Below are 27,529 nucleotides of genomic sequence, written 5' to 3'. Positions count from 1 at the left end.
TGAAGCCGGAAGCCGGAAGTGGGTCTGTGGTGGACGTGTTCAGGCGAACCGGGAGCCGGCGGGACAGAGCAATGGAGCCGCTGTACCAGCAGACCCACAAGTGAGGGCCTGAGGGGGTCGGGGCGCAGGACGCGAGGAACCCCGGCCGGGGGCGGGGGCACGGGCCGAGGGTATCGGATGTCGGTCAGTCAGTTACCGAGGACACCAGGATCCCCCTCCCTATCCCCGCCACTCTGTGCTGGGCTCGTTGCCTGGCCGGGCTGGCCTGTCAGCCTTGGGGGCGTGGTGGGAGGGGCGGTCCTCGGGCCGGCTGAGCGCCCCCTCTGCCCTCCATATTCGAAGATCCCGTTCTGAGCTCCGTTTTCAGAATCCCCGGTCTCGGAGTGGGTCTTCATAGGAGGGGGTAGCTCCTTACTCTTCGCCCAGCCCAGCCCTGGGCCCTGAGCTTAGCAGACGCCCAATAAATGCCTATTGCAGGGATGAATTTGGAGGTGTCACGCATTGTGGTGTAGTGAAAAGAGTGCTGGAATTAGAGTCCAGAGATCTAGGTTCAAATCCCACTTCTATCCGAGTGACCTCACTTTGGGGACTTTAGTTTCCTCCCTTGTACAACGTGACCATGTTAGGCAAAATGGTCTCTTCAGCTTCCTTCCAGCTTTAAATCCTGTGATTAGTTGAAGGTAGCCTGTGCCACAGTCCTTTTCCTCTCCTCCACTCTTTAGTCTACTTTTTTGTTCGTTTGCTTTCCTCTACCAAATTTCCTTCTCCCCTCTCTACTTTCTTTAAGCTTTTCAATGAAACACAATGTAACGGCTTGGTCAGACTGGAAACCGTCGTGATAAAAGAGATCCCTGAGCCCTAGTCTTTCAAGCTAGAGTAACTAAAAAAAAAAAATAATTTAAGTGCCTGATTCACGTGAAACAATGTGTTAAGATAGATAATGTTTTGGGAAGGCAGAAACAGAGAATGTTGCAGTCTTCAGCCCTCGGCCAACTATTATTAAGCAAGCACTTGTTATATTCCAGTTATTTTGCTAGGATATGAATATAAAAGGGGGATCTCTGCCCTCAAAGGGCCTATATTACACTGGGTTTGGGGGCAGGAGGGTAGATAGTTTACAGTATATTCATAAATACAGAATACATACCAAATAAGTACCAAATGATTAGGGTGAGTTGGGAACTATCAACTCTGGGAATCGGGAAAGGACTCTGAAAAATATGGCACTCAAGCCGAAGGAAGCAAGAAGCAGAGGAAATGGGTGAGAGCATTGCAGACGTAGGGCACAGCCTCTGCAAAGGCAGGGCCAGAGGTGAAATATTAGGCACCGAGAATAGCAAGTAGGCCTTTTTGGTTAAGAGGTAGAATGGGGGAGGAGTAGTATGTAATAAGTCTGGAAAGATAGGCTAGAGAGCCCGGTTGTGAAGAACTTTAAATTCCAAATAGAGGAATTAATTTATCGTAGAGGCAAGGGGTGCCATTGAGTTTCTTGAGCAGGGGACTGACATGGTCAGACCTACACTCTGAATCTTAATATGCCAGCTTTGTGGGGAAATGGATTGTTGAGGGGAGAAACTGGGTACAGGGAAAATAAGTAGCTATTGCAATAGTCCAGGTGAAGAGGGACTGAACTATAGTGGTGGCATGTGAGGAGAAGGAGACAGACCAGAGAGAATGAGAAGTTAAAATCAATAAGATATTATTCATAATAACTAATATTTCATGAGTGACTCCAACATAGGGAAACTGAATGTGTCACCACACTGCAATCACCCTAAGGCTTCCTGAAACTACAGTGAAATTTGGGTTATAAGCAGGAATGTTTTATACTACAGTTTTAACTAGAGGTGAAGTTTCTGGTAATAGCAACTGCTACACAAGTAATTTGCATAGTATTACCCAATATTCTTATACATTTATAGGATGATGTTACATCAATATTTAAAGAACCTTTGGCATGTTGGATTCTTAAGGGAAAGATCTAAGGCTTTGTACAGGTTTCCCCCATTATTTAGAAACAGTTGTTTTTTAGAGCATTGAACAAGTGTCAATGGATGGTGGAATAGGTAAAACCTCTGTAACACCTCTAAATTGTGTTATGGTAGAATTTTGTTTTAATGTTCATTTCCCATCTAGAGGGTTGGGAGGTAAAGTGGTTGACATTCAACTTCTCTTGTATTAAGAAATACTTTGGACTCATCAGGGGAAAGAATACCCACCTTTCCTTCTTCTAGGATCCTGAATTTTTTTGTATAGCTTTTTATTCTCTTAAATAGATGGCTCAGCAGTTGGGATGTTTTGAGGTGGAGATCGCTGGGGAGCACTAGAAGTTGTAAGTGACATAATGACCACTAACGATGTATGCAGCATTCTGCCTTCATAGCCCCACCATCCCTCCAACAAGAGGAGGATTCAGTTTATCAGTTTGGTTTCTGATTAGTGATCTTTTCTTCTACGTTGTCATCAGTTTCTAGGCATGTATTGAGTAATGTTATTTTACTTCATATCAATTCATGCAACTCTTCCTATGTTTCTCCAAAGTTTTTGTATTCATTTTTACTGCACGGTAGCATTCTGTTGCAGTCATGTATCATAGGTTTTTGGCCATTCTTTAATTGATAGACACCATATTTCCAGTTCTTTGCTACACAAAACATGCTGCTATGAAATACTTTGGTAAATAGTGGACCTTTATTCCTGTCTTGGACCTCTTTGGAATCTCTGCTGGAATTACTGGATCAGAGGGAGTGCAGTTTAATCACTTTACTTGCATAATTCCAAATTGGTCTCCAGAACAGCTGGGTCAGTTCACATCTCCAGGTATATTAGAGTGCCTGTCTTCCTGCGTCCCCTCCAACATTTACTGTTCCTACTTCTTCAATCAATAAATCAAGGGGGTGTTATTACTACGTACCAGGCACTGTGCTTAATACTAGGGATTCTACTGTTGACAGGTACATACCTCAGTATATAAAGAATAAATAAAAAGGCAATAAACACAAGACAAGGAAGGAAAGCATTAACTGTTGGAGTGTGATCAGGAAAGGTTTCAAATAGAAGTGCTTAAGCACTTCCTGAAGTTGGTGCTTGAAGTAAGAGAGGGATTCTGTAAGCAAAGAGTGCATTCCAGACATGAGGGACAGCCAATGGAAAGGCACAGAGAAGGTTTGTTTGGCTGGATAATAGAGTGCCTTGGGAGCTATGTTAATAGCCTGGTACATGAACGGCTATCATTTTGGTTTCCCAGGTTTAAAACAACATCAGAAAGAAGGAAGGCACCAGGCACTTCAATTAAAGAGTACATGTCTCTCCCAAGGAGAGTAGTGTTTTATCTTGCCCTGGTTACCATGAACAAAGTTATTTTTTTCCCCCTTAAAGAAGTGGACTAAGAGTTCTCAATATTTAGGACTTTCACATTCCTGTGGTGAATGGTGGAGTGAATGTATAGTGGGACTGGAAAGATAGGTTGGGGCCTGGTTATGAAGCATTTTAAAAGCTAAGCAAAAGTTTTTATTTTATCATTTTTACCAGTTTTCCATATACAAAATAAAACCTGAGAGTTATTTAATTCAGCATCACATATTTTTAGGTGAGTTCCCTGTAACATAATCAATATAAAACTTCCTATGGGTAATTCACTGGAACACAACACAGTGCCTTGCTCTTAATATATGTCTGTATGTGCAAGTACCACAGTAGCATACCAAATAGCATTGTTATATAGACCTTTCATTTTATTCAGAGTAATGGGATTTGCTTCTGTTGGGAATCCTCTTCTTGAGTTAAATTATGACATAATCTCAATTGTTATTATTCCCTTGCTACTTTTCTAGAAGTATAGCTCAGCAATTTATCGAGACTTTTGTGAAGTCATATCATATGTGGCTAGTTATTCTTATTTGGTGAGAGAATGCTATTAATGGGTCCATGGTCCAGTTTGCTTTGCACAAAGAAAAAACATTCATTGCCCCTCGGGTTACTCTTGACCTATGTCACTTTTTCACAAATTTATACAACTGGTCTCAAGATTATTGTGAGTGGCTCAAAACAAATCACCTCCAGTGGGGGGGAAAAAACTAAACTAAAATATGCCCCACAATAAGTATCATGGGGCATAGGTGCTAGGAATATATTCCAGCAATTGTCAGAAAATCTGTAAATGATTTCACTTGGATGACCCCAGTTTATATACCACTTTACAGGTACTGGACAGAGTTTCTGTTTTAATCTTGGCTCTACCACTGACAGATTGAAGCTAATGTACCAACTAGAAGATGAGGCACTCTACCTCACCAGGGCTTAGGTTTTTCATCTGTAAAATTGGATTGTATGTAATGACCTCACTAGCCCTGGATCCAGCAGTCTGTGATTGTTAGTGTCTTTAAAAAAAGAAAAGAAATCCTTAGTCATACAGTATTAAACCATACAAATGCCAGCTTTTGAGATTGCAGAAACAATTTCAGTAAATGGAAATAGTTGAAAACATATGACTGAAACAGCTTATTTGTTTTGCTAGAACTTTGAACTCAAACTTGTTATCTTTTGCCACGTTTGAAGGAGCACTGGAATTAGTTACGGTATCTGAAGTCTATACTTGTCTGACTTGATTTAAGTTCAATGAGACTCACATAGACAATAAATTGGGCAAAAAAAAAATGAACATTTTTTATCTGCATAACATTGTACTTGGTCTTAAGCATGGGGAAAAATTAATAGAATAGTTTTGTCCACATTTGTTAGGTTCTGGTATGTGTTAAAGACACCCTAATTTGTCCCCCATCACGACCAGAAAGTTTTTCCTTTTTGCGTCTTCCTTGGGGAGCAGTGTCCTTTGACGAACAGGCTGTATAGAAGCAATAGGATGAGATAAAAGAAATGAATGCATTTATAGATCACCTATCTTTCAAGTAAAAGGTGGAACAGATTATTTTACATATGCTGTACCAACTTTGAACCTCAACACAGCTAAACATAATAGCTGCCCAAAAAGACCATCTTTGGGCCATAAAGCAAAGTGGAGATTGTATTTAACAGGTTTCAAAAAGTCAGCTTTTTAATTCCTCTCAAAATCTTCAACCCTTAACAAACCAAAAGGCCTCAGATAATGAATTATGCTTGTTTTCCTTTGTTGCTCTCTGCTTTTCACTAACTCATGAATTTGGTTTCTGTTATCAATTAAGCATACTATGGATCTGAAAAAACTTCCATTCAACAGTGCTTCCAAAACAGTTCTAATGCCTACTCTCCTAGATACTCACTTATGACATACTTTGTTGTCTTTGGATTCCCAGTTTGCTTTAAAACAGACCTTCTGGCTATCAGATAAATCTGTTGTTCCCATTTTGGCTTTTTTTTGAACTCCTTATTTTGGAATTAGGTCCTTTCAGATATGTGGATTGTAGGATTTTGAATTGGAGGGGAACTTAGAGGATCCTGTAATCCAGGTGAGGAAATTGAGGCCCAGATAGTTTATCGAAGGCTGTACAAGTAATAAATATCAGAGTAGAGATTAGAACCCAGGTTATCAGATTACATATTCACATATTTCCACTATACCTCACTGGCTCAACATCAAAACTAGAACCTCTTTATTAGCTATCTTTCCATTGGATAATTCAAAGCACATTGAAGTCAAAATAGTAAAAATCAGTGGTATTTTCCCTGTCATCCTTTTTAAAGTAATAGCCTTTCCAGACTAAGACTTTAATATAATAGCAGAAATATGATGGGTATCTATGATAAAGGCTTATCAGTGGTGATACTTTGCTTTCTTGGGCATCGTCGTGCCTAGAATCCAAAATTACAGTTTGTAGAGATCTCAAATGTCATCCAATCCAACTTTCTACTACCTCCAATCCTGCTATTTCTCATGACAAGAGAGCTTCCTGAGGCAGCCCGTCCCGTTGCTGATGGCTAGACAGTTTCTCCTATCAAACTGAAGTCTGCCTTCCTTTAACTTGCCAACCAAAGGATCAGAATCACAGAGTTTTTTTTAAGAGTCCATTTTAAGAGTTATTTTAGCAGTCCATACCCCAAAAAGAATGCACACCATAATATACCTAACAAGTGGTCATCCCTCTTCTGATCAAAGACATCCAGTAAGGGGCAGTCCTCTACCTCCCTGGGTATCAGATATTTTTGGACAGGTCTAATAGCTGAAATTTTCTTCTTTGGAACTCCATTCATTGTTCCTGGGACCCATCTCTGGGACCAAACAGAATATGTAATCCCTCTTCTACAGCATAGCCTTTCAGATACTTAAAGACAGGTGGCGTGTCCCCTGAGCCTTTTTTTCCAAGTTAAAATTTCCCAGTTCCTTCAGTTGATCCTCATGTGAAATGGCCTCAGGGTTCTTCACCATCCTGATTGCCCACTATATGCAGTGTTCCATATCTCTGTACTCCCCACCTCTGAGATGCAGCAGAGGGAGAAGTCTTCCAATATCTTTAGGGCCATATTTGTTCTTTATGATCATGCAACACTCACTTTCAATTTTTTGGTGATTGTTCTTTCCATCTATATTGTTGTAGTCGTTGTATATAGTTTTCTTGACCTTGGCTTCATTTTGCATCCATTCACTTAAATTTTTCTGTGCTTCTGTATTCATGTTCATCATTTCTTACAGCTCAGTAATATTTCAGTACTTGTTCATATAATGAACAACATTAACATCTAACATGCATGCAATGAACAGTTTAACTGTTCCCCATTCCACGAGCATCTACTTTGCTTTCATTTCTTTTTTGCCTCAAAAAGTGCTGCTATGTGGAGCCTTTCTTTTTGTCAGTGATCTCCTTGGGGGTGTATACCTATTAGTGAAATCTCTGTCTCAAAGGATATTATGGACATTTTAGTCACTTTATTTGCTGAATTACAAATTGCTTTCCAGAATGTTTGTGCCAATTTACAGCTCCACCAACAGTGTGTCATTGTGCCTGTCTTTCCACAATCCCTCCAGCATAAAGTATTCTCATCTTTTGTCATCTTTGCCAATTTACTGAGTGTGAGGTGAAACTTCAGGGTTATTTTGATTTCTATTTCTCTCATTATTAGTGATTTCACAACCATTCTTGCAGACATCACTAACAGTGGCTTAACAGTCACATCTGGCATTTCTTTAAGTACCTGAGAGTTGTTCATTTGGGCCAGGTAATTTGAATTCATTGAAGTCACCCAAGAATTCTCTTATATTTCCTCACTTATCTTGGGTACCAAGTTACTGTTTGTAATTTTGGTCCTGTCATTTCCAGGGCAAAGATCATTCTCTTGCAGAGAAAATAGAAACACAATAAAAATTTAGCAGGTCTGTCTTTTCTGTGTTGTGTGTTACCTCTGTCCTTTTCTCAGTCAGGGGCCCTGTCTCTTCTTTGATACCCCTTTTTCTCTTTTTGTAGCTTTAAAACTTCTTTTTGTTGTCTAAATTTCCTCACTAGCCTCAGTGTATCCTGAGTGTTAGAACTCCTGACACTTTTCTTTTAGAACCATGCCACACTCTTTTACTCATCCTGTTACTTGCCCTTGCTTCCATCTTTTGTATGTTTCTTTTTACAGTCTCAGTTGGTGGGCAAGTTCCCAGTACATCCACATTGATCTCTTTGAAGAACTTCCATTCTTTCTCCTTATCAGAATTGTACCCATTTATATCCTCAGAATTTCATTCTTTAGAGTTTACCATTTCTTTTTGTCTGTCTGCCCCTGTAGAGCTTCAGTTTATGAGATCCTTTGTACCCTTTGAAATCTACTTTCCCCAGGTCTAGGGTGCATGTCACACTATGCCCAACTTCTCTATCACGAACTCTAGGGAGGGAATTCCTTTGGGATTCTCATAATTTCCACTCCAGTCACAAGCTTCTTCCTGTTTGAAGATCAGATCCTGAATAGAATTTATTCTTATTGCTGCTTCCACCTTTAGAAAGTTAAATTATCGTTAAGACAAGCTAGTAAGTTTTTAGTTGCTATCCTATTGGCTATTGGCAGAGAGAGCACAACAGATGTCTGGATAATTGAAGTTCCCCATTGCTACTGTTTCTCAAATTCCCATCTTCCCATCCTTCTTCCTGTCCCTGTGATCTGTAGCATACTTCAGTGACAATTTTGCTTCTGTTTCTCCTCCTGTTGATATTTACCCAAATGCTCTCCATTATGCTTCCCCCTTCTGGTTCCTGATTTTCCTCATGTGAGTGTACCTTCTTAAAATCCAGTGCTACCCCTTAACCTCACTGTTACTCATATAACTTCTTTTGAATAAAGTACAGCCATCCAAAGCCATATTCTAGTTATAGGTTTCATCCCACTTCTCAGTGATGTCTATGGAGTAAATTCTCCTGCTTGCTTTAGGACTTGTATAGTTCTTCTTATTGCCTAAACTAAGGCTTTTGTATATAGACGTTGTAGGCCAGCGGTTTTACTGACCTTTTTTTCTGTTGTGCTTTATGGACCAATAGAGAATAAAATCCACTCTCTCTGCCACATGACGGTCCCTCAATATTTGAGGACACCTATCCTGGTTCCCCTCTCCTTGCTCTCATCTTAGTCTTTGCTGGCCACGCGTCTCATCATTCAGCTGTTGCTCATATGCAGTAACTATTAAATGCTTCCTGTGGGGCATGATTCCCCGCATCACTGTATTATTTCTAATTTAGAGTTGGAAAGGACCTCAGAGACCCACCTACACCTGGATGGAACCCCTGCTGAAGCATTCCTGACAAGTAGCCATCCTGCCTCTGCTCTCAGGCATCCAGTCAAGGGAAGCCCATGACCCCCTGAGGCACCTCATTCCAACCCTCATTGTTAGGAAGCTTCCCTTCCATTGGGTTTAAATCTACTTCTTTATCATTTCCACCCATCGCCCCTGGTTCTGTTTTCTGGGCTCTGCAGAACAAATTAACTTTTTCCACATGACAGCCCCTCTGATGTTTAAACACAGCTATCTTGTCTCCCCTAAGCCTTTTCTAGGTTCAACATCCTGAGTTCCTTCAGCCAATCCTCATAGTATGGTTTCTAGTCCCTTTATCGTCCTAGCTCCCTCCAATGAATACTCCCCAGCTTGTCAGCACTCATTCTAAAATGTGTTTTCCAACTGAACACATTATTTTAAATGTGCTCTGACCAAGGCAAAGTAGAGCAGAACTACCTCCTTTAGTCCTGGATAAGTATGCTTCTCCTAATATAGGCTAAGATTGCATTACCTTTCCATTTACTGGACCCCGAGATATTTTTAATCTTTCCAGCCCCCACCTTGTATTTCTGAATTTTTTTTTAGCCCAAATATAACACTTTACTTTTATTTCTGATCAATTTCATTTTGTTAACTTCAGCATGTTGTGCTAAACTCAGCATCTTTTTGGATGCTGACTGTTAGCCAGTGTGTTTGCTGTTTCTCCAAGCTTTGTCATCTCCAGATTTGAAAATTTTGCTGACTTTGCCTTCATCCCAGTAATTGACAAAAATGTTAAGCAACAGAAGTGAAGAGTTTTTCTGGGCACTAATTCTGAGTTGATATCATGCCCCTGATGCCTATTCTTTAAAAATTTTCAATGCTCATCCAGTTCTGTACTGTGGTCTAGCACCAAAACTATTACCCTGATCCAGGCATTAATTACCTCAAGCTCGAATTATTGCAACAACCTCCTACTTCCCAAGTCTACTACTTTGTGCCATCCTTGAATCATTATATTGCCATGGTGTTTTTGGACGTGTTAGAATCCTGCAGAAGCTCCCGATTATTCGTTATGTAAAGTTCAAGCTTCATTTGTTGTACTGCAAGATCCCACGCTATTCCTTCCTATTATCTCCCTCCACTTTTTGGTTTGGATTAGGCTCTTCTACAGTCACATAAAATTTGCTTGCTATCACCCTCACATGACTTGCTCAGTCTCATCACTATATCCTTACCTTCTTTGCCTCACCTTCGTGACATTTCCTGCCTTCAGGTAGATATTCAAAACCCCATCCCTCCATGAAGCATTTCCTACCTGATCATCTCATGCCTCTCAAAACTCCCTTCACTCAGGTTTTAACTCAAAGCCAGTGTATACAGGGTCTTAGCTGTTAACTTGTTTGTCAACTCATTGAACAAACTTCTTATTAAATGCCTGCTATATGCACAGCGTTGTACTAGGCTATGGGAATACAAAGATAAAAGTGAAGAAATTCCTGCCCCCAAGGACCTTAGATTCTACTGGGGGACAAGGCACATACATAGATCAATAGTAAGGCGAAGTAGGTAGTGAATGAGACAAATGGGACATCAGACAAGGGGCTTTAAGAATGAATGCTTGAGGGAAACAGCCAGGGGAATCCAGAAAGGCTTCACAAAGAGAGTGGTACCTGAGTTGAGGATTCTAAGGAGTATCAGGGAAGAGAAAGTCTAGGCTGCAAAAGCACAGAGATGGGATTTGGGATTCCCAGTTGGGAGACCAGCAAGCACGCTAATTTGACTGCAAATAGAGTGAATGTTGGGGGAAAGTGTGAAATGACCTTGGAAAGGAAGATAGGCTGGATCCAGGCTATGAAGGACTAAGTACCAAGTTGAGCAGTTTGTATTTTATCATAGAGGTATTGTGGAGCCCCCGAAGTTTCTTGAGAAGGGAATTGGGGGGAGAGAACAATCACACAGTCATATTTGTGCTTTAGAAAGATTATTTGGGCACCTGTTAAGTAGGATGGTTTCAAGAGGAAAGAGGCTGGAAACAATCTCTTTTCAAGGTGAAGACCAATGGTGGGGGAAGCGGGGTTCCTGGTCAGAGCCTGAATTAAGGTGGTGGCCATGTGAGTAGGGAGATGGGAACAGATGTGAGAGATGTAAATTCTACAGAACTTGGCAGTTGATTAGTTAAGGAGGTGAGGGAGAGGTAGCTGTCATTCCTAATTTTGCTGGACAAGGAAATAGGTTTTGTAGCATTTCATCCACTGGCAGTCAGTCGTTGTTGGCCTTTTTAGTCATGGGAATGTCACCCATGAAAGATTTCAGTCTTCATTTGTCTTATTTGTGTCAGAGTTAGGAGAGAGGTGGTATTGGGCAGAACCAAGTGGTTAGCGAAACACCTCATAAATCGTGTTTTAGATTACAATATCTTGAGAAAGACACCCAGAATTGCTTCTTATTATGAAGTAACCCTGTAAAAATTAGGACTTAGAGATAATGCTTTGTCCAAGAAACATGGTACTAGAGTTAAAGTACTAGAAGTTCGACTTTTCTTGCCTAATGCACTAATGCAGCATACCTACATTATAGTGCAGTTTTCCAGCCAGACCTTAAATCTACTACTTGTTTGCATTTAAAATAGTCTTTCCTGACTGAATAGCTGTTGATTAATTCTAATTCCTTCATTTCCTCTTACCCTTCCTTTGATAGGCAGGTCCATGAGATCCAGTCTCACATGGGACGCCTGGAGACGTCAGACAAGGAGTCTTTGCACCGTGAGTAATTAACTGTGGAGACCAGAGTCCATGCTCTGATGACACAGTGCTAATGGGCTGGGTTTCCTTACTGCATTTTTGCCTAGGGGGCCTAATGATTCAGCTTGAAATGAGTTTTGTAGTTAAGGTGGGCAGTAAAACCCTATGGCAAATTCACTGATTTCCTTGATTATGTACCAAGGAATCCCACAAGTCTTATCCCCCATTACCCCTCCACTCAACCTGACATGGTTCTAGTGAAATGGAATTGCCTTTCCTTCATCTGTCTTAATCTTATTACATAGTTCTCAGAGGAATGTGCACTGTAAAAATTCAGACAGAGTTTCTGACATTGGTGATTTTTCTAAGCTGAAACCTATGCCTTTCAGGAGGATTATTCAGAAACTAATAGCAATATTAATTAGTTTTGTTCCCACACCGTGATTTCTTTGGGGAAGAATGTCATTTCTTTCTATTAAAAAATCCTTTTTCTGAAAGAGCAGTGTAGTTCATTCTAATTATCCACATATCTCAGTATCTGGGGACTTCCTCCTTGCCTCTCCTCTGTTTGCTGGTGCATTAACTTGTCTCCTTTCTGCAACTTAAGAACGTCTTGTTCATTTGCTTTCTCTCTCCCCTCTTCCTTTCACCTTCACCTCCCCATGCCCAGGTCCTACTTTGATATAACAGTTAGCTAACTGTGAGCATGGACGAATTAGAAAGATGCTGGACAATGGAATTGCTGGTCTGTAGCTATACTTTAAAGGTTTAGAAACAGCTTGGTTCTTTCCTTTTATGCTGAGTCGCCCTTATTTGTTCAGATAGATTATGCCTCCCAGAAGTCACTCTTCCACCCTGTGGTAGGGTACTGAAAGGGGTTCCAGGGCTAAGGAAAATGACTGAATTGATCAGATTTCTTCCTGACATTTTCCCCTCACCATTAGATTTGTTGCCATAATGTGTAGATTTCTTAGTCTACTTAAAGAAAGCTTTGGAATCATTATACAACAGTCCTATGAGATAGGTACTCCAATATAGATTAGGAAATGAAAGTTCATAGAAGTGATAACTTGCCAGTGCTCACAGAACTAGCAAGTGTCAGGATAAGGATTTGAACTCTTCGTTGTAGCATTTTTCCGATGACATCATGTTTTCCTTCCTTTCGTATGTATTTTCCAAGCTAAAATTACTTCATTTCCCTAAATCCCTCTCTCTCCGTCTCTCTCTGTCTCTCTGTTTCTCTCTCTCTCTCTCTCTCTTCCTCTCCCTCCCTCCCCCCCCCCGCCGTCTCTCTCTCTCTCTCTCTCTCTCTCTCTCACACACACACACACACACACACTCTCACACTCACACTCACACTTATTTTTGGTAGATACTGATTTTGAGAACAAATTAGAGCAATGAATGAGTGGAAGGGAGAGAAGGAGGAAGGGTGTTTATTAAGCGCTTACTATGTGCCAAACGCTAAGCACTGGAGTAAATAGTAAAAGTAGACGGTCTGTGCTGTTGAAGGAGGTTGCACTTCTATGGGAAGAGCCCACAAAGGGGAGGGTTTCAACAGCTGAGTAGAGGATCAGGCCCATGACGATGTCTGCCTCCAAGGGTGGGGAAGCTGGAGGGACCTGACCCATGACTGTTGAGAAAGTGCCAGTGGTCCTGGGGTTCCTTCAAAACAACATTCTGAATCATCAAACACTGCATTTAGCTTGAAATGTTCCGTTTGCTTCAAATACTCATTTTTTCTCAAGTTAGGAAAAATCTTGTTCCTCAGTCTGTTTGCTGCCTTCTTTAAAAAAATGTTATTGTTATAGCACTTGCTAATTACAGAGAACTGGAGACAAAGTGCTGAACTTATTTGGAGGAATAGCATTTACAGGTTTCTCTCAAAGGATTGTTTTCTCTGCTTTCCATTGTTATATGGTAGGTTTTTTTTCTTTTTAAAGTATGAGTTTTCAGTTTGTTAGGATCTCAGGGAAAAGATATATTTGCTTGAACTTTCTAATATTATAAGTTCGTGATCTTTTTTCATCAATTATATTTCTCCTTTTTTATGTAGTAGTAGAAAATGAAATCCAAGCAAGGATAGACCAGATATTCAGCAGCCTGGAACGCCTGGAGATTTTGTCCAGCAAAGAACCCCCTAATAAGCGCCAGAATGCCAAACTGTAAGTGCTGGAGCCTCTTTGAGAACTGTGGTCCTTGGGAGTCAGGCCTCTCTCTCATAGTGGTAGAAGCTGTACTTCCCAGGTGCAGCAGTGGCAGTCTCCATGAGGGGAGGCCTCCAGGGGAGACAGACTTCTCAGAAGTCAGGTACTAGCTCCCCTGCTGTGCATCTGTCTTATTGATGCTGGCCCCCAGAGCTGGGCTTTTCTGGCCTTAAAGTAGGAAGAAAGAGGGTCAGAATTGTGGCCTTGGGCAGCTGCTGCCTGATCACCTTTGCTATGGTTTGTGATTCCCACTGGGTTCCTAGGTCAGAATACAATCTTGTTCTTAATCTCCTGCACCAATCAATTCATAATTAAAATACTGATCTAACATTTGCTACCCGGCCATGAAATTAAAATGGAAACTACCCCAACTCCCAAAGGTTTTCTAAATCTTTATTGACAGCTTGAGCTGATACTGCCCTTGGGCCCCTTACTGCAGAGGAATAGAGTAAAGGTCAGAAAGAGTTCATCAGACCTGTTTCCTGTCACCTGCTCCCTGTCCTGCCTTCAGAGTCATGAGCCAGCAGACACTGAAGTGAAGTAGAGGGGCTGGGCCCTGAATGTGGTACATCCCTAACCCAGCCACAGGCAGCCACTTCAATTTTCAACATCATTGATCAAAATCAGGTTTTTACTGACGAGAGTGGGTGGGAGAGGGAAGGAGAAAAAAATGTTCCATCCTAAATAAGTGTCTTGGCTGCTTCAAATTTTTCTTTGTTCTGGAATTTAATCTGTCTTCATCATTTCTTTCTAGCCGTGTCGACCAGTTAAAGTATGATGTCCAGCACCTGCAGACTGCACTGAGGAACTTTCAGCATCGGCGATACGCAAGGGAGCAGCAAGAGAGGCAGCGAGAAGAACTTCTGGCAAGAACCTTCACCACCAACGTAAGCCAGCTGTTCTAGTCTAGTGAGAAGGGCGGGGGGAGGCAGGCCCTTGTTGTCACTTTGCTGGGGCCACATGGCTTAGGAAGTGACTTTAGGAGCAATGGCCAGGACCTACTGGAAAAGGATAGGGGCCTGCTCGCATCAACACGGAGAAACAACGTGGGTCGGACCCCTTTTGCTAATGTAAAGATTTAAGAAGGAAGCAACTAAATTAAGAGAACGGGTAGAAGTAAGAATTACCTGGCTGAACTGTTCACGTGTAGGGAGGTAGAAGTTCATGTCATGGAAAAAGCTGTTCTGATCAGATAAAGTCTGATGATTAGGTCTTAAACAGCTCCTAAGGAAGGCAGCATTTGAAAGCTGCTTCAGGCTGCTGCTGTTGTGCTCCGTGATTTATGACGCTAAAACACTTAACATAATGGAAGTACTAACCATGACAATGACAAAGCTTTTTTACAAAAAGTATTTCATTTCATGCCCACAATACCCACCATAAGGTAAAGGCATAATAGTATGAGCTCTATTTTGGCAAAAAAAGAAACTGAACTCTGGAGAGGTTAAGTGACCTCCTAGCGCATCTTATTTTACCCTCAGTAATATGTGGTTCTGGTTTCAGATTCTTTTTTTTTTTTTCCCGCTTCCAAGCTAAGTAGCCATTTGGAGGCATTTGTTAACAGTTTAGTTTTGCCTGGACTGCCAGAATTGAGCCTCGTTTGAAGGTGACCTATTGGTTTTTATTAATAGATTTCTTATGTCTACCTTCTCAGATATTTTTAGCTTTTACAAGTTAAATTGTTTAATATGCAAGTCCCTATCACATTGGCCTGTGCACTGACATGGATGAAACGTTTTACAAGGTGAGTTATTTATGGCAACATCTTTCCATGAACTTTCATTAAGAAGATCTGGCAGAGCTCAGACTCGCTACGTGATGGGTAATTCCTATCGTTGTCGCTGCCCATTGCAGTGAACTGCCCAAATGTGTGCAAATAAGCCTGTTCAGTTTCTTTTTCTTCAAAGTAAATTGTCTCCTATGGTTACTGAGTAAGTTATGAATCATTCTGCAATGCGATGAGAAACAGTGTAAAACTTGGCATAATTGTGAAGTTATTTTCAGTATTTGGTAGGCATTTTGAATTTAATAATCCTACTTTTTAATAATCCATCCTCTTAAGATGAAAGGACTCCTTGGGGTCAACAACCACGTCTTTCTTTCAAAAATAGTACCTAGTATGGGTGCTGTGACAATATTAAATACTAGTAAAGTTTGGCTAATTGAATGTACCGCTGATGGGATGCTGTGATATTTGTAAGACAGCAATCCATCTTTCTGTGAGATAGGAGCCTGTACCATGTTCTAATGCACTACTCTTGTGGAAGTAACTAGGCTACACTCTCCTGGCATAGAAGATGGTGAACACTTTTTTTCCCCCACTGGACCGGTTATTTCATCAGTGATGAATTTCTTCTGCCAAGTCTGATCACACCTGCTCTTCTATTTTAGAGTCTTAAAAGCCTGGGTCCTTGAGAGATTAAGTGGCTTGTCCAGGAACACATAGCCAGGACTCCAACCTGGGTCTTCCTAACTTCAGGACTGGCTCTGCACTATGCCATGTTGCCTGTAGAGATGCTAAAAATAAAAAAGTGATTGACATTTATGTAACGCTTGAAGGATTACAAAGCATTTTTCACACAACCACCTTGTGAGGCATGTAGTACAAGGAGTACTGACCCCATCTGATAAATGAGAAAGCTTTCTATCTGAATGGTTAAGTGCCTTGGCCATGATCAACCCAGCAAGTAAGTGCTTGAGGCAGCATTTGAACCTAGATTTCTTGACTCCAAGGTAAACATTCTTTCTGTTATACCTAAGTATAAAAGAAGCATATAGAACCTTAAAAAAATAAGCATGGCATGGGCACTCAATGCTTATTGAACAAATGGAGGAAGAACTACAGTTCGTTCAGTCATCCTACGCTTATTGAGTGCCTGCTCTGTATTGAGCACAATACTAGATTACTATTGCTTCTAAAGATCTACTGCCCCTCTGAGCTTTATCACCTTCTCAGGGCACCAACTCTTTCCTGAAATGTATGCAGGAGACCTTTGCCTTTGAACCCATAGCTCTTACCTTTCATTATTTTCTAGACTTCTGGTGACCAAAACCCAACTTGAAGGAATGAGTTTCCTGAACCTTCTGGCCTCTGGGCCTTCTCAACTCCTTCTGTTCCATGCTCTGCCATACCCAGTCCTAATTACCTTCCCATTCATTTGCTGCCATCTTGGTTCCTGGTCCCAGTACCCACTTCATCATTTTCCTTTTCACGCTAGCTGCTACATGTACCAGATGACAAGAGTATATTCTCTAGGGTTTACTTATAAGGAAAAAAGATAAAAATTTAGAAATAATATGCCAGGAAAGGGTCATTTGAAATGCTAATGAAAGTAAACCCCCTAGGCCTCTACTGAATAGCACCTAACTTCTCCACTATTCTCTCTGGCTTCATTTTCATGATCCTTCATTGACATGCCCTGATTCCCTCTTGGCTACAATATCTTGTTTCCTTGTGGGCCTTCCTTTTCTATCCCTGAGTACTTTCATTGATTTAGAGTTGGCCCACCTGGGTACAGAGAGTCAAGCCTGTTGGTCTATTTTTGTTAATCTCAGACTCAGTCTATGCTAGAGAGTCTGAAAATCTCAGACTATGTGCCTGGTGCACAGTAAGTGCTTAATAAATGCTTGACTGATGACTTTCTTAGTCAAACTGGAAGCTTCCTGGGTCCATGTAAGATTTTCAGTGTTCTACCTCTGTTACTGTGAAATCTCTCAGTTAACCAAGAGTCTTCTATGTACCAAATGGGGAAGGGATGAAAAAAGTGGTCATAGACAAAGATTTTCCCATCATGCCCCAAACTGAAAATGACCCCAGTACTCAAAGACAGAGCTCTCCTGTTCCCTCAGCATGGTAACATGATGGAGGTGGCAGAATCACATCTACAGAGGGAAATTGAACACATACACATGCAATAGCTGTTCTGGACTTTGATGGTCATGGGTCAGTGCTCTGATCTCTGTGACAGATCCAGCAAAGGATTAAATTGGAAAAAGAGTACGAGTGGACAGTGGTTTGGGAGCCTCAGGTGGCAGTATTATCACTGTTATTTGTAGTAATCCATTTCTGTGTCAGGATCCCCTTCACCATAAGTAAAGTTATCTTTAAAACAATGAATTTCTCACATAGACTTGGAAATGGGCAGACCCTTCTGAAGTTTTACTTTTTTCCCTCCACAATTGCATTTTATTCATTCACTCAAAAAATGTATTTCTGTGAACACAAATAACACTGCTAGACTCTGTAGACAATTAAAAAGCACTAGAAGACAGTGCCTGCCCTTAGGGAGCTTGTTGAATGGACAATCAATCCATGCACAAAGTAACTAAAGAATAGAAACAAGTGCTTAACAGCTTGTCCTGAGAAAAAGTGAAGTGAAAGCAGTGTATGGCCAAGGAAATGATGCATGTGCATCTACAAAGAGAAAGAGAGGACTTTTTCCCAGGCCAGGCCTGGGGCAGAATGAGGTGAGGAGTAGTAAGGAAGGCAGGCCTTAGCAGTACATGTGCCAATGCTACAATGATAGTAAAGGCCTGAATTGGGGAGTAACAAGAGAATTTCTTCTTCCACTGCATGAACACATGCCATTCCCAACCTTGATTTTTGAATTCATTTTTCCCCCTTATATTGTTTGAGTTTTGCTCCCTTGCTTATTGCCAACCTTAAGGTTTAATGTGGCTGAAAAGGGTCGCTGGTGGGGCCCAGGGGAATTGGATGAGTAAGCAAGCAGGCAAGGTTAATTGAAACCCTGCATTTCCTCCACAGGACTCTGATACCACCATACCCATGGATGAATCACTGCAGTTTAATTCCTCCCTCCAGAAAGTTCACCACGGCATGGATGACCTCATTGGAGGCGGGCACAGTATTCTGGAGGGACTGAGGGCACAGAGAGTGACCCTGAAGGTGGGGTTCCTTCTAGGGAATGGGACCAAGGCCACTTGTTTGGGTCTCATCCAACAGTCCAATACTTAAGGTTGTTTTGATTTCCCTGATGAAATTTTTTTGTTTTTCAGGTTTATCTTTTGCTAATCTTCCTCCAAACCTTAATGTGTGTGATAAAGCCTTCAAGTTTGAAACTTCTAATCAGACAGATATTTGTCACTTGTATTGAAAGTGAATTTAGGTGAATTGTTAGGATAGTCCAAGAGATCCCAAACTCCTTTTGCTGTTAAGCATGTCCTGTTTCTTTTCTTGCCTGACTTTGGAAAGGCCCAATGATGCACGTGGCAGAAAATTGCCTCTTGGTCTATGATGTGGCCACACTTTGAGGAAAACATTTCATTGTCTTTTTTGCTCTCAAAGTCTCTTCATTTCCTGAGCTTGTGATAAAAATGCATTTTATCACAAAGAGAACCAGGTCCTTGTAAAAAATGGCTGGTGAAACTGACCTGTTCAGGTAGGTGGCATAGTGCAGTAGGAAGGACACTGAAGGTGCTGGATTCGAATCCCAGTTCTGCCACAACTACTTGTATGACCTTGGGCAAGTCACTGAGCATCTCTGGGCCTCGGTTTCCAAATGAGAGGGGTGGACTAATTGACCTCTAAGCTTGCCTTTTACTCTAAAACTGTGATCCTGTAGGAAGCATGTGTAGAAGCATATGCATAAGCTCATAAGATCCATTATCAACAGTTGGGTAATTACTTAAATCACGAGAAATACAGTTATGCATTGATACTATTGTAGGGATCATGCAGAGATGACCTAATAACAAGATCCCCCAAGGCCCACCTACCTCATTCCAAATTCTGCTTCATACTGAAATTTGAAGACTGTAGCAAAGGTCTGGTTCAGGGATTCTGATCATACATATCTCCTACAACAAGTAGCCACAATTCCCTCATTCCATGTAGTCGCAGGTAATCCAGGAAGCAATGGCATTGATGAGGTGAAAAGGCCTTGGGAGCTTTTTACCAAAACATTACATCTTCCTGATGTCAATTATGATATTTCAGCCCCAGCCCTTTTCCTGTATGGCCCTGATAGGGAATAGGATGTGGTTTATGCCCATTATCAGGGTGGGGACCCCATGAGAATGAAGTGCTTTTAGCCACTGAATGCGAGAAACAGTTATTAGGAAGTGGACTTTTTAATCTGAGTTTTTGTTGGACCAAAGCAAGCCTAGTAAATTCAGCTAGTTCATTATCCTCACCATTTTATTAAATTGTGCACCTCCATCCATTCATTGGGATGGCAACGTCAGCTTTGGATTCAATTCTGCCTGATTTTGAAGTGTCTTTGTTATCCTCTTAAGGATGCTGCCCCACTTGTTGAATTGATTGAGTCAAGGCTAGGGACGTCTAGAGGTTATTCTGACCTTTGCCCCACAAAGCTATGCTTTGAGTCACTCTTACAGCACTATTCAAGATCAATGTGACCTTGCTATGAAGTGGTTCACTGTCAGTCATACCTCGTTGTTTTGAAACCTGTTTCTAAGGCAGTTGTTAATGCTGTACCTCAGGTACCTCAGAACCAGCCTTATGAAAGAGTTACATTGCTTCTTCTGCTGGCCACTCCTACCAATTAGGCCATTACCTACAATGTAAGGCTGCTAATGATTGCCAGGGTTTTAAGATTTTTTAAATTCAAAATATTATAGTGCCAGAGTTTTGCTTTCCTTTCTCATTTGAAAGGACAGAGGAGAATACTTTGATGAAATGGCAAACCAGTTTTTCAAATGCAAGACCGTTTTCAGCAGATCTTGGACTCTTTGGTCTCTAGACCATGCCACCCAGTGGAAAAATTACCTGCCTTCTGGAGCCAAGAAAAATATCTAGTTCATTAGATCATCATATTCACACAAGTCACCACCACCTATCTGCCACAAAATAAAAGGACACTGCTCAAATTTCTTTTAGTGCCAGGCTTAAGTAAGAGCAGCTGCTTTATGCAGCGAGGCTATTGCTGCTGTCCAGGAAGAATGCAAATGGTTCACTTGCACATGCTGCCTCTCTGTCCTGTGGACTTCTTCATCATCTCTCTTCTCACTTCCTGTTTCACCCTCCAGTCACCCTGATCCATATTCATGTCCAAAATACATGTTGAATATTGTCATGTTAGCGAAAATATATAGGCTGAATTCCCCATCTCCCTTCTTCCCAAAGAATTTGTTTACATAAAACCGCAGTACAGTCTGTAATGCTAAAATTAGGACATCTTTATTAGTATTGAAACTTTTTTAACTTTCATAATCAATATGTTCATATAGTAATTTTGTTTATTTTTAGCATATACCTACATATATATTTTTTTATTTCTAAATCTTATTTTAAGGATGTAGCCTAAATTTAGACCAGTACAGTAATGTGGATATAAACGCAGTTGGTGATTTGCAAATTAGCAAATGAGTCTGTCCTAGGATCCACTTATATTGATTACTTCATGAAAAGTTGAACATGCTTAAAAAAAAGATTAAAAAGCAGTGAAGCAAGGCAATCTGAATATCTTGGGCTGTTGGCTTAGGAATAAAAACCCTTTTGTCTTAACATCAGGTGGCAGTTGGGTGGTGATTTCTGTTGTGATTTTTTTTTTAGGTTTCCATAATACTATTATGCATGAAGTATACTCCCCACTTCAGTTCCATCCCCACTACACAGACAAAACAGTGGAGTTCCTACAGACTGAACAGGCTAGAGCGGATGAACCAGCTGACCTGAAAGTTTATTACAGGAAGCAGAGAAGGAACCAGTATATAAAGAAAGTTTTTGTTGTGGTTGCCTTTACTTTATCTTCTTTTGGGGGTGAATAAGAAGATGCCTGTTCATCAAGCTGTCCTCACCGTCAGTCACACACAAACATGCACACCCCCCATGCAGAATGGGAAAAGCTCATATATTCTTTTCTTTTCCTTCTCATTGGTCCCAGGGCACTCAGAAGAAGATCCTGGATATTGCCAGCATGCTGGGGTTATCCAACACTGTCATGCGACTGATTGAGAAGCGGGCCTTCCAGGACAAGTATTTCATGATAGGTGGGATGCTACTCACCTGTGTGATCATGTTTCTGGTGGTGCAGTATCTGACATGAGCAAGCAGAGCCCAGTGACTGGAAACTGTTTCCATCGTGTGCATGTGCGTGTGCGTGTGCGTGCGTGTGTGTGTGTGTGTGTGTGTGTGTGTGTGTGTGTGTGAGAGAGAGAGAGAGAGAGCACCTGCCTGCCTTGTGAAATAGACTGCCTGTCATAACTGTGAATGCCACTTCAGACTCATTTTCATCTATAACCCAGCAGGAGTTTCAAAACAACTCCTGTTTTCTTTAACCTCTTGGAGGGGAAAGCCAAGACCACTTAAGAAGCTTTGTTCTTGGGAGCCAAGTGACCTCCGCTACCCTGATTTGGGGGAGGAAAAGAAAAAGTGACATGCCTTAGATGATTTTGCCCACACAGCCTGTGTTCTGTGTCTGAAGAATCTGAAGATATTAGCCTTGGTGACTAGAAGGCTCAAACACTTTTGGTACTCACCTGCAGTGGGACCGAGTTGGAGGTGGGTGAGGGGACAGTGAACAGATTGGAACAGGTACTTCTCCCAGAGTGCATAAGGGAAAAATTAGATATCCATTTCCCATACCCCTTGCAGGAAGTGTACCTGCTTTTTGCCTCCTACCCACAATTGTTGCTTCCCTCCTCCCCACGCCCCCCCCCCAAAATAGGTGAGCAGATTAAACCTACCCCCTGAAAAAAAAATAGGTTGTACAGATTGAATCTACCCTGCTAGCAGGGCAGCCTAGTGCTTTCTGACATTTCCCCTGGAGCCATTAACCATCAACACAGGAAGAACAGAAAAAAAAGAAGATACTGTTAACAACAAGTTCATTTTTACACATTAGTGTTTTACGGTGTTTTCCTTTTTAAAATGAAACTAATGTTATTTCGGATCTTTTGGATTTAAGACTGTAGATTTTAGTATTCTGATTTATATACACACACACTCATACATACATATATATGCATACAATAGAATGGCTTTTGTTTCACTCAGTTCTTGGGATTCACAAAGTGTAGCCCACATGGAAAGCACTCTGCTGCAATTCTCCCTTCCATTCTCTCTTATTCCGGAGCTATATAAGGGGGATTGGAAGGCAAAATCTGAGCACAGAATAATAATTTACCTATTTCAGGTTATCTCTGGTCTTCTGGCAGCTTCAGTTCACCTAGAGTCTTCTTCCCCAAGATATGTTAATATTGGTTCTGAATCTCACTGTATTACCCACTGGAGGGTGGAAGTCAAAAGATTTGTCTTGGGCCCCATCTAAGGGAATTTGTTATTGGAAATAAGTTCTGAGGTATAGATTTCCCCTCAGAGGTAAATAGCTTCTTCCAAGCCACATAGCTTTAAAGCACAGCTCTAAATGACTCTTTTAATACATTTTCCTTTAACTATGTCTCTGTCAGTCCTCTTCCTACTGCTACCTGTACTGCTTAGCTGTCCATCTCTATTTTTTTCTCCTTCCTTTCTGTTCAGTTCCCTTCTCCATATGTTGTCCTCTGCTTGCTTTTGTAGATATATCTTCTCCTCAATATGTGGGACCATTCCTCTTGTGGTGAAAGCCATTAGTTTTTAATTGACACAGATTTTTTGCACTGTGCCATGAGGGTTGTGCATAGGCTGAATACTAGTTTGTATACCTATTTTGACAGACGGTGGTCTCTGGAGTTACCAGTGATCTATGCCAGGAATTCTTCAGGTTCTAAAGGAGGGAAATAGCCCTTCAGATTGGTTTTTGGAACCTAGCTGAAGAGATGGAAATGCTACTTCAGACAGATGTTGGTGAGCTCCTTACAACTGAAAGCTTTTGCCAGTCTGTAGAGGGGGCCTTTAAAATGCACAAATTCCAAACTCCAGGGCCTATTAGAAACCCCATCCTCTGGATATGCTAAGATTACCAGGCTACTTTGGTGAGAATTTTGGATTATGGGATAGACATATAAACTTTTCCTGGGCATGCAATCTGGCAGTGTGAGAAACCCCCAGGTCTCCATACTCTTCGTAATGGCAGTGATGTACTTCTGCACTGTTAGGTTTGCTTACAGTCTGTGACCTGACAGTCCTGAAGTGGCTGTGTGTGACTTATGAGCCTCAGTGCTATCCATAGCCATTTCTGTCTGCCCGTGGAAAGCAATACTGAGGGAAGAAGGTTGTCTTTACTCTCAGGAGCCATAGCTACCATGTTAACTGGGACGCATTGTGTCTTGAGTCCACTCTCTTCACCCCTGAACTACCTCTGAAAAGTTAGCATGATGATTTTCCTTTATACCAACCAGCAATACTATCCCTGAAACACCAGTGGATCAGTTCTTGTGATCCTAGACCCTTTACTGGGGATGGAGCACCCTCTAGTGGAACAGAAATAATTCTGCTTTTGGAAACCATCAACTAAAGAAGGATCTGGCTTGGTTTGTGCTGGAACTTTGTGTCATCAGTTACTATTTCAGATAGCGGGCTGTCCAAAGGGAGGTTGGAAATGTGTTTTGTATACTTGGTAATGCTGTTTCTTGTATTCCAGGTGTGCCCCCACTTCTAAGAAAATTCAAACTAAAAAAAAGTGAAGGGGGCAATGGATCATTATAGGCATTATAAATGGGTTCTTGGCTTTACAAAAATGATTCTCTGAGTCAGACGACCTGAGTTCTTGACCTGGGTTTGCCATTAACTAGCTGTGTATGACTTTGATCTTTCTGAGCCTCAGTTTCCTCTTTTCTATAATGAATTTGGACTAGATCTCTGAGGACACTTAAAACTCTAGAATTCTCTGGTTCTGTGAAATGGCTTGTTCTTTTAATGAATTTAAAATACATTTGTTAAATGAGAGGGTTGGAGTAGATGATCAGACAGGGGTACAAGCCATCTGTAATATTCTTTGGTTTCAGATTTGGTTTGCAGACATTGGATTTATACCCAATATGTTAATTAAATAAAATGAGACGTACCAAAAAAGAATTGTATTTCTTATAAAGGGATCTGGGAGCAGCTAGAGGGCATTGGGTCAGCTAAGTGGCACAGTGAGTAGAGCACCGGGCCTGGAGTCGGGAGGACCTGAGTTCAAATCTGGCCTCAGACACTTGACATACTAGCTGTGTGACCTTGGGCAAGTCACTTAACTCCAATTGTCCTGCCTTCCCCCCCTTAAAAAAAGGGGGGGAGGGATCTGACAGTCATTGTTACTGTTAATGGCCAAGAGGCAGAATTACAGAATGTCTGATCTGGAAGAGACCTTGGAGATCCTCTATTCTAGGGCTCACAAGCTGGGATCTGTAAGCTTTCAAAAACAATGTGTAGATTTTATTTCATTATAATGGATTTGAAATCCCATTTATTAAATTTACATACATTGTTTTGAGAAGGTTTTATCAGATTGCCAAAGGGGGTCCATAATATTATAAAAGGTCACCCTCTCCTACCTCCCACCCCACCCTAGTCCAGCTCCTTTTCGTAGAAGAGGAAACTTCAGTTCTCAGGCTAAGTGATTTGCCTAAGTTCTCACAGCTAGTGAGTGGGTAAAGCCAGAGCCTGAATGCAGGCTGATGGCAAGTCCATGACTCTGCCAGTCCTTCCTTATGCTAACTAAACAGTAGCTGATGACCAAATGGGGAGAACAGTGGAGTCATTCCTTTTGTTGCTTTGTACAGTTTTATCTGTGGCTAATTTAATTACCCTCTTTGTATCAGAGGGGTCAACACATAAAAATATTTGCTTAGGTGGCTTCTTGCTGTGAAAACAATAAGATTTGTGGAAATTAGTAGTAACTTACTGGGTTCCTGAAATTAAGTTAGTACCTCCTCCTTAATCTAGGAACTCAAGGTGGAAGCAAACATCATTCTTAAATTCTCCATTTGTGGATGTTGGGTGTTTAAGCAGGCTACCTGGGAGGCGACATTATGAAGTGAAAGTGGACATTGTGACCACTTTGTGGAGTCACCTAATTTGCATGTGTATGAACATATATACGTACATACATACATACGTACGTATGTACATACATACATACATGCATGCATGTTACCTCATCCTTGTCATTCGACACACAGAGAGTGAGTAAATTTCACCTGTTCCCTGAGATACTTAAGGGAATGTGATGTAGTAGAAAGAGCATTCAGGTCTGACGAGGATTGGAGGGGCCTGCAGTCTGGCACCAGCTCTTCCATTAACTTGCTTTGGCCCCTTAGACAAACCTGAGTTTCCGTCTGTTAAAAGTTGAGATGGTTGAACTACATCATCTTAGCTAAGATCCTTTCCAGGTCTAACATGCTGTAAATGAACTTCTGTCTAGCTTTTTGGCATCATTATCCCCAGTTCTACAAGTGTTAAACAGGAAACAAAAAAAAAAAAGACACGACTCGCTTATAATGAGCTCCTCAGACGCTGTGACAGTTGTTACAGACTTCGATGATGTTCTAGAGGTTCTTTGGGTCAATACGCTTTCCTGGTGGAGGGAAAAAGGGACCCAGCATCATTGAAACCCTGTACTAAACTGCTGCTGTCACCTTGACTTACCATTAGAGGACAATCTCACTCTGTCCTTGGGCATAACTGGAGTTACACTAGCGAATATCTTTCTCTTCCCATACCCATGGCTGGTATTGTGGGATGTGGCATCATTTGGTAGCTCTGTTTCTGTTTAGACCCAGAGGTCCTAAGACAGTGGGGTCTCAAAGTTGGGGTTTATGAATCGGGTGAGGTGACCCGAAAACTCAGAGGCTTGAGAAAGTGTTTTGACCTTTGATCCGTAATATCTTATGCTATCCTAACCACATCATTTCACATGACAATGGGAATGGGGGGGGGGGGGAGAAGATTGGAGAGGAACACACAAGGCAAAGACTCCCAGGAGTGGGATAGGAAATGGGAAGAGAGGCAAGTCTGCCCAGTACACTTGGGCTGCAGTTGGTGGGTATTTTAATCACCAGACTTCCCCACTGTTCCCCCCATATGGTGATTGTGAATCTCATCTGTATGTCAGGATAGCCTGTAATGGGTGGTTCTGTGGCAAGTGCAATGTGTTTGGGAGTCAGAGGACCTGGAGTCAAATACTGGCTCTATTAAGACAACCCATGTGACTATGTATATTCCTTTCATAAGCATCTATTAAGTTCCCATATGGCAGATAGTAGAAGTACAAAAAAAATCCCTGCCCTCAATGGGCTTACATTATATTGAGGCAAGACAGCAAATACACATCTAATTAAATACAAAATTATACTTTAATCCAGCATTTTTAAGCCTTAGTCATTCACCAGTCACTGCTAACTGTTGGGGATCCAAAGAAAGGCAAAAACAGTTTGCTCACCAGGAGGTTACGTTCTAATGAGAGAGACAACATGAATAATTAGATGCATACAAATATATATGGGATACATGGAAGATAATGGGGAAGGAAGGCCTCCTACAGAAGCCTTTGGACCGGATCTGAAAGGGATCCAGGAAAATTAAAAGGTCTGCAGGTGATGGGACAGCTAGGGCAAAGGCACAGAGGTGGGAGATATGGAGTGTTATGTGTGTGTGAGAGAGGATAGGTTGATACTGTAGCCAGATTGTAGGTGATCAGATCTGTGCTTGAGGAAATTTACTTTGGAAAGGGAAAGAGAAGTGCACTTAAAAGACTGTTGCGGTAATCCATGTGAGAAGTGACAAGGCCTGAACTTGCTGAGTGAAAAGAATATGATATCTAGAAGAGTTAGAAACAAAAAAAATTTGGCATTGAATTGGATATGTGGGGTGAGTAAGAATGAGGATTTGGGGATGACACCAAGATTATGGACCTGGGTAATTGGGAGTGTGCAGTGGTGCCTTGTATAGGAATAGCATATCTCAGAAGGTAGAGTGGGGTTTGGGAAAAGATGAGTTCTATTTAAGGCATGTTGATTTTGGGATGCTTTGGGGACATGCAGTTCAAGATGAATGACTATAGCTCAGGAGAGACTAGGGC

General features: G+C 41.4%; 1 protein-coding gene across 2 annotated transcripts; it reads left to right on the top strand.

Moving 5' to 3' along the window:
• On the top strand, positions 1-27,529 carry GOSR2 (golgi SNAP receptor complex member 2). Of its 2 annotated transcripts, XM_036754534.1 has the most exons (6): positions 1-100; positions 11,357-11,421; positions 13,457-13,565; positions 14,362-14,494; positions 18,373-18,513; positions 21,473-27,529. In XM_036754534.1, exons 1-6 carry the CDS (start codon positions 72-74, stop codon positions 21,632-21,634), a joined length of 639 nt encoding a protein of 212 aa, XP_036610429.1. In that variant the 5' UTR covers positions 1-71; the 3' UTR covers positions 21,635-27,529. The 2 variants fall into 2 exon arrangements, with proteins under 2 accessions (XP_036610429.1, XP_036610430.1); XM_036754535.1 differs by lacking the exon at positions 18,373-18,513 and having other exon boundaries at positions 25-100; positions 21,473-24,585.

The sequence above is a fragment of the Trichosurus vulpecula genome, chromosome 4 (genome assembly GCF_011100635.1).
Source record: "Trichosurus vulpecula isolate mTriVul1 chromosome 4, mTriVul1.pri, whole genome shotgun sequence".
Classification (NCBI taxonomy): Eukaryota; Metazoa; Chordata; class Mammalia; order Diprotodontia; family Phalangeridae; genus Trichosurus; species Trichosurus vulpecula.
This window is presented reverse-complemented; position numbering and strand designations above follow the sequence as displayed.

What these genes read in the sequence shown, in the direction of transcription:
- GOSR2 (XM_036754534.1), top strand. Translation starts at nt 72, where the DNA reads ATGGAGCCGCTGTACCAGCAGACCCACAA. An exon ending in CAAGAACCTTCACCACCAAC is followed by an intron (nt 14,495 to 18,372) that starts GTAAGCCAGCTG and finishes TTTCCTCCACAG; the next exon opens with GACTCTGATACCACCATACC. An exon ending in CACAGAGAGTGACCCTGAAG is followed by an intron (nt 18,514 to 21,472) that starts GTGGGGTTCCTT and finishes CATTGGTCCCAG; the next exon opens with GGCACTCAGAAGAAGATCCT.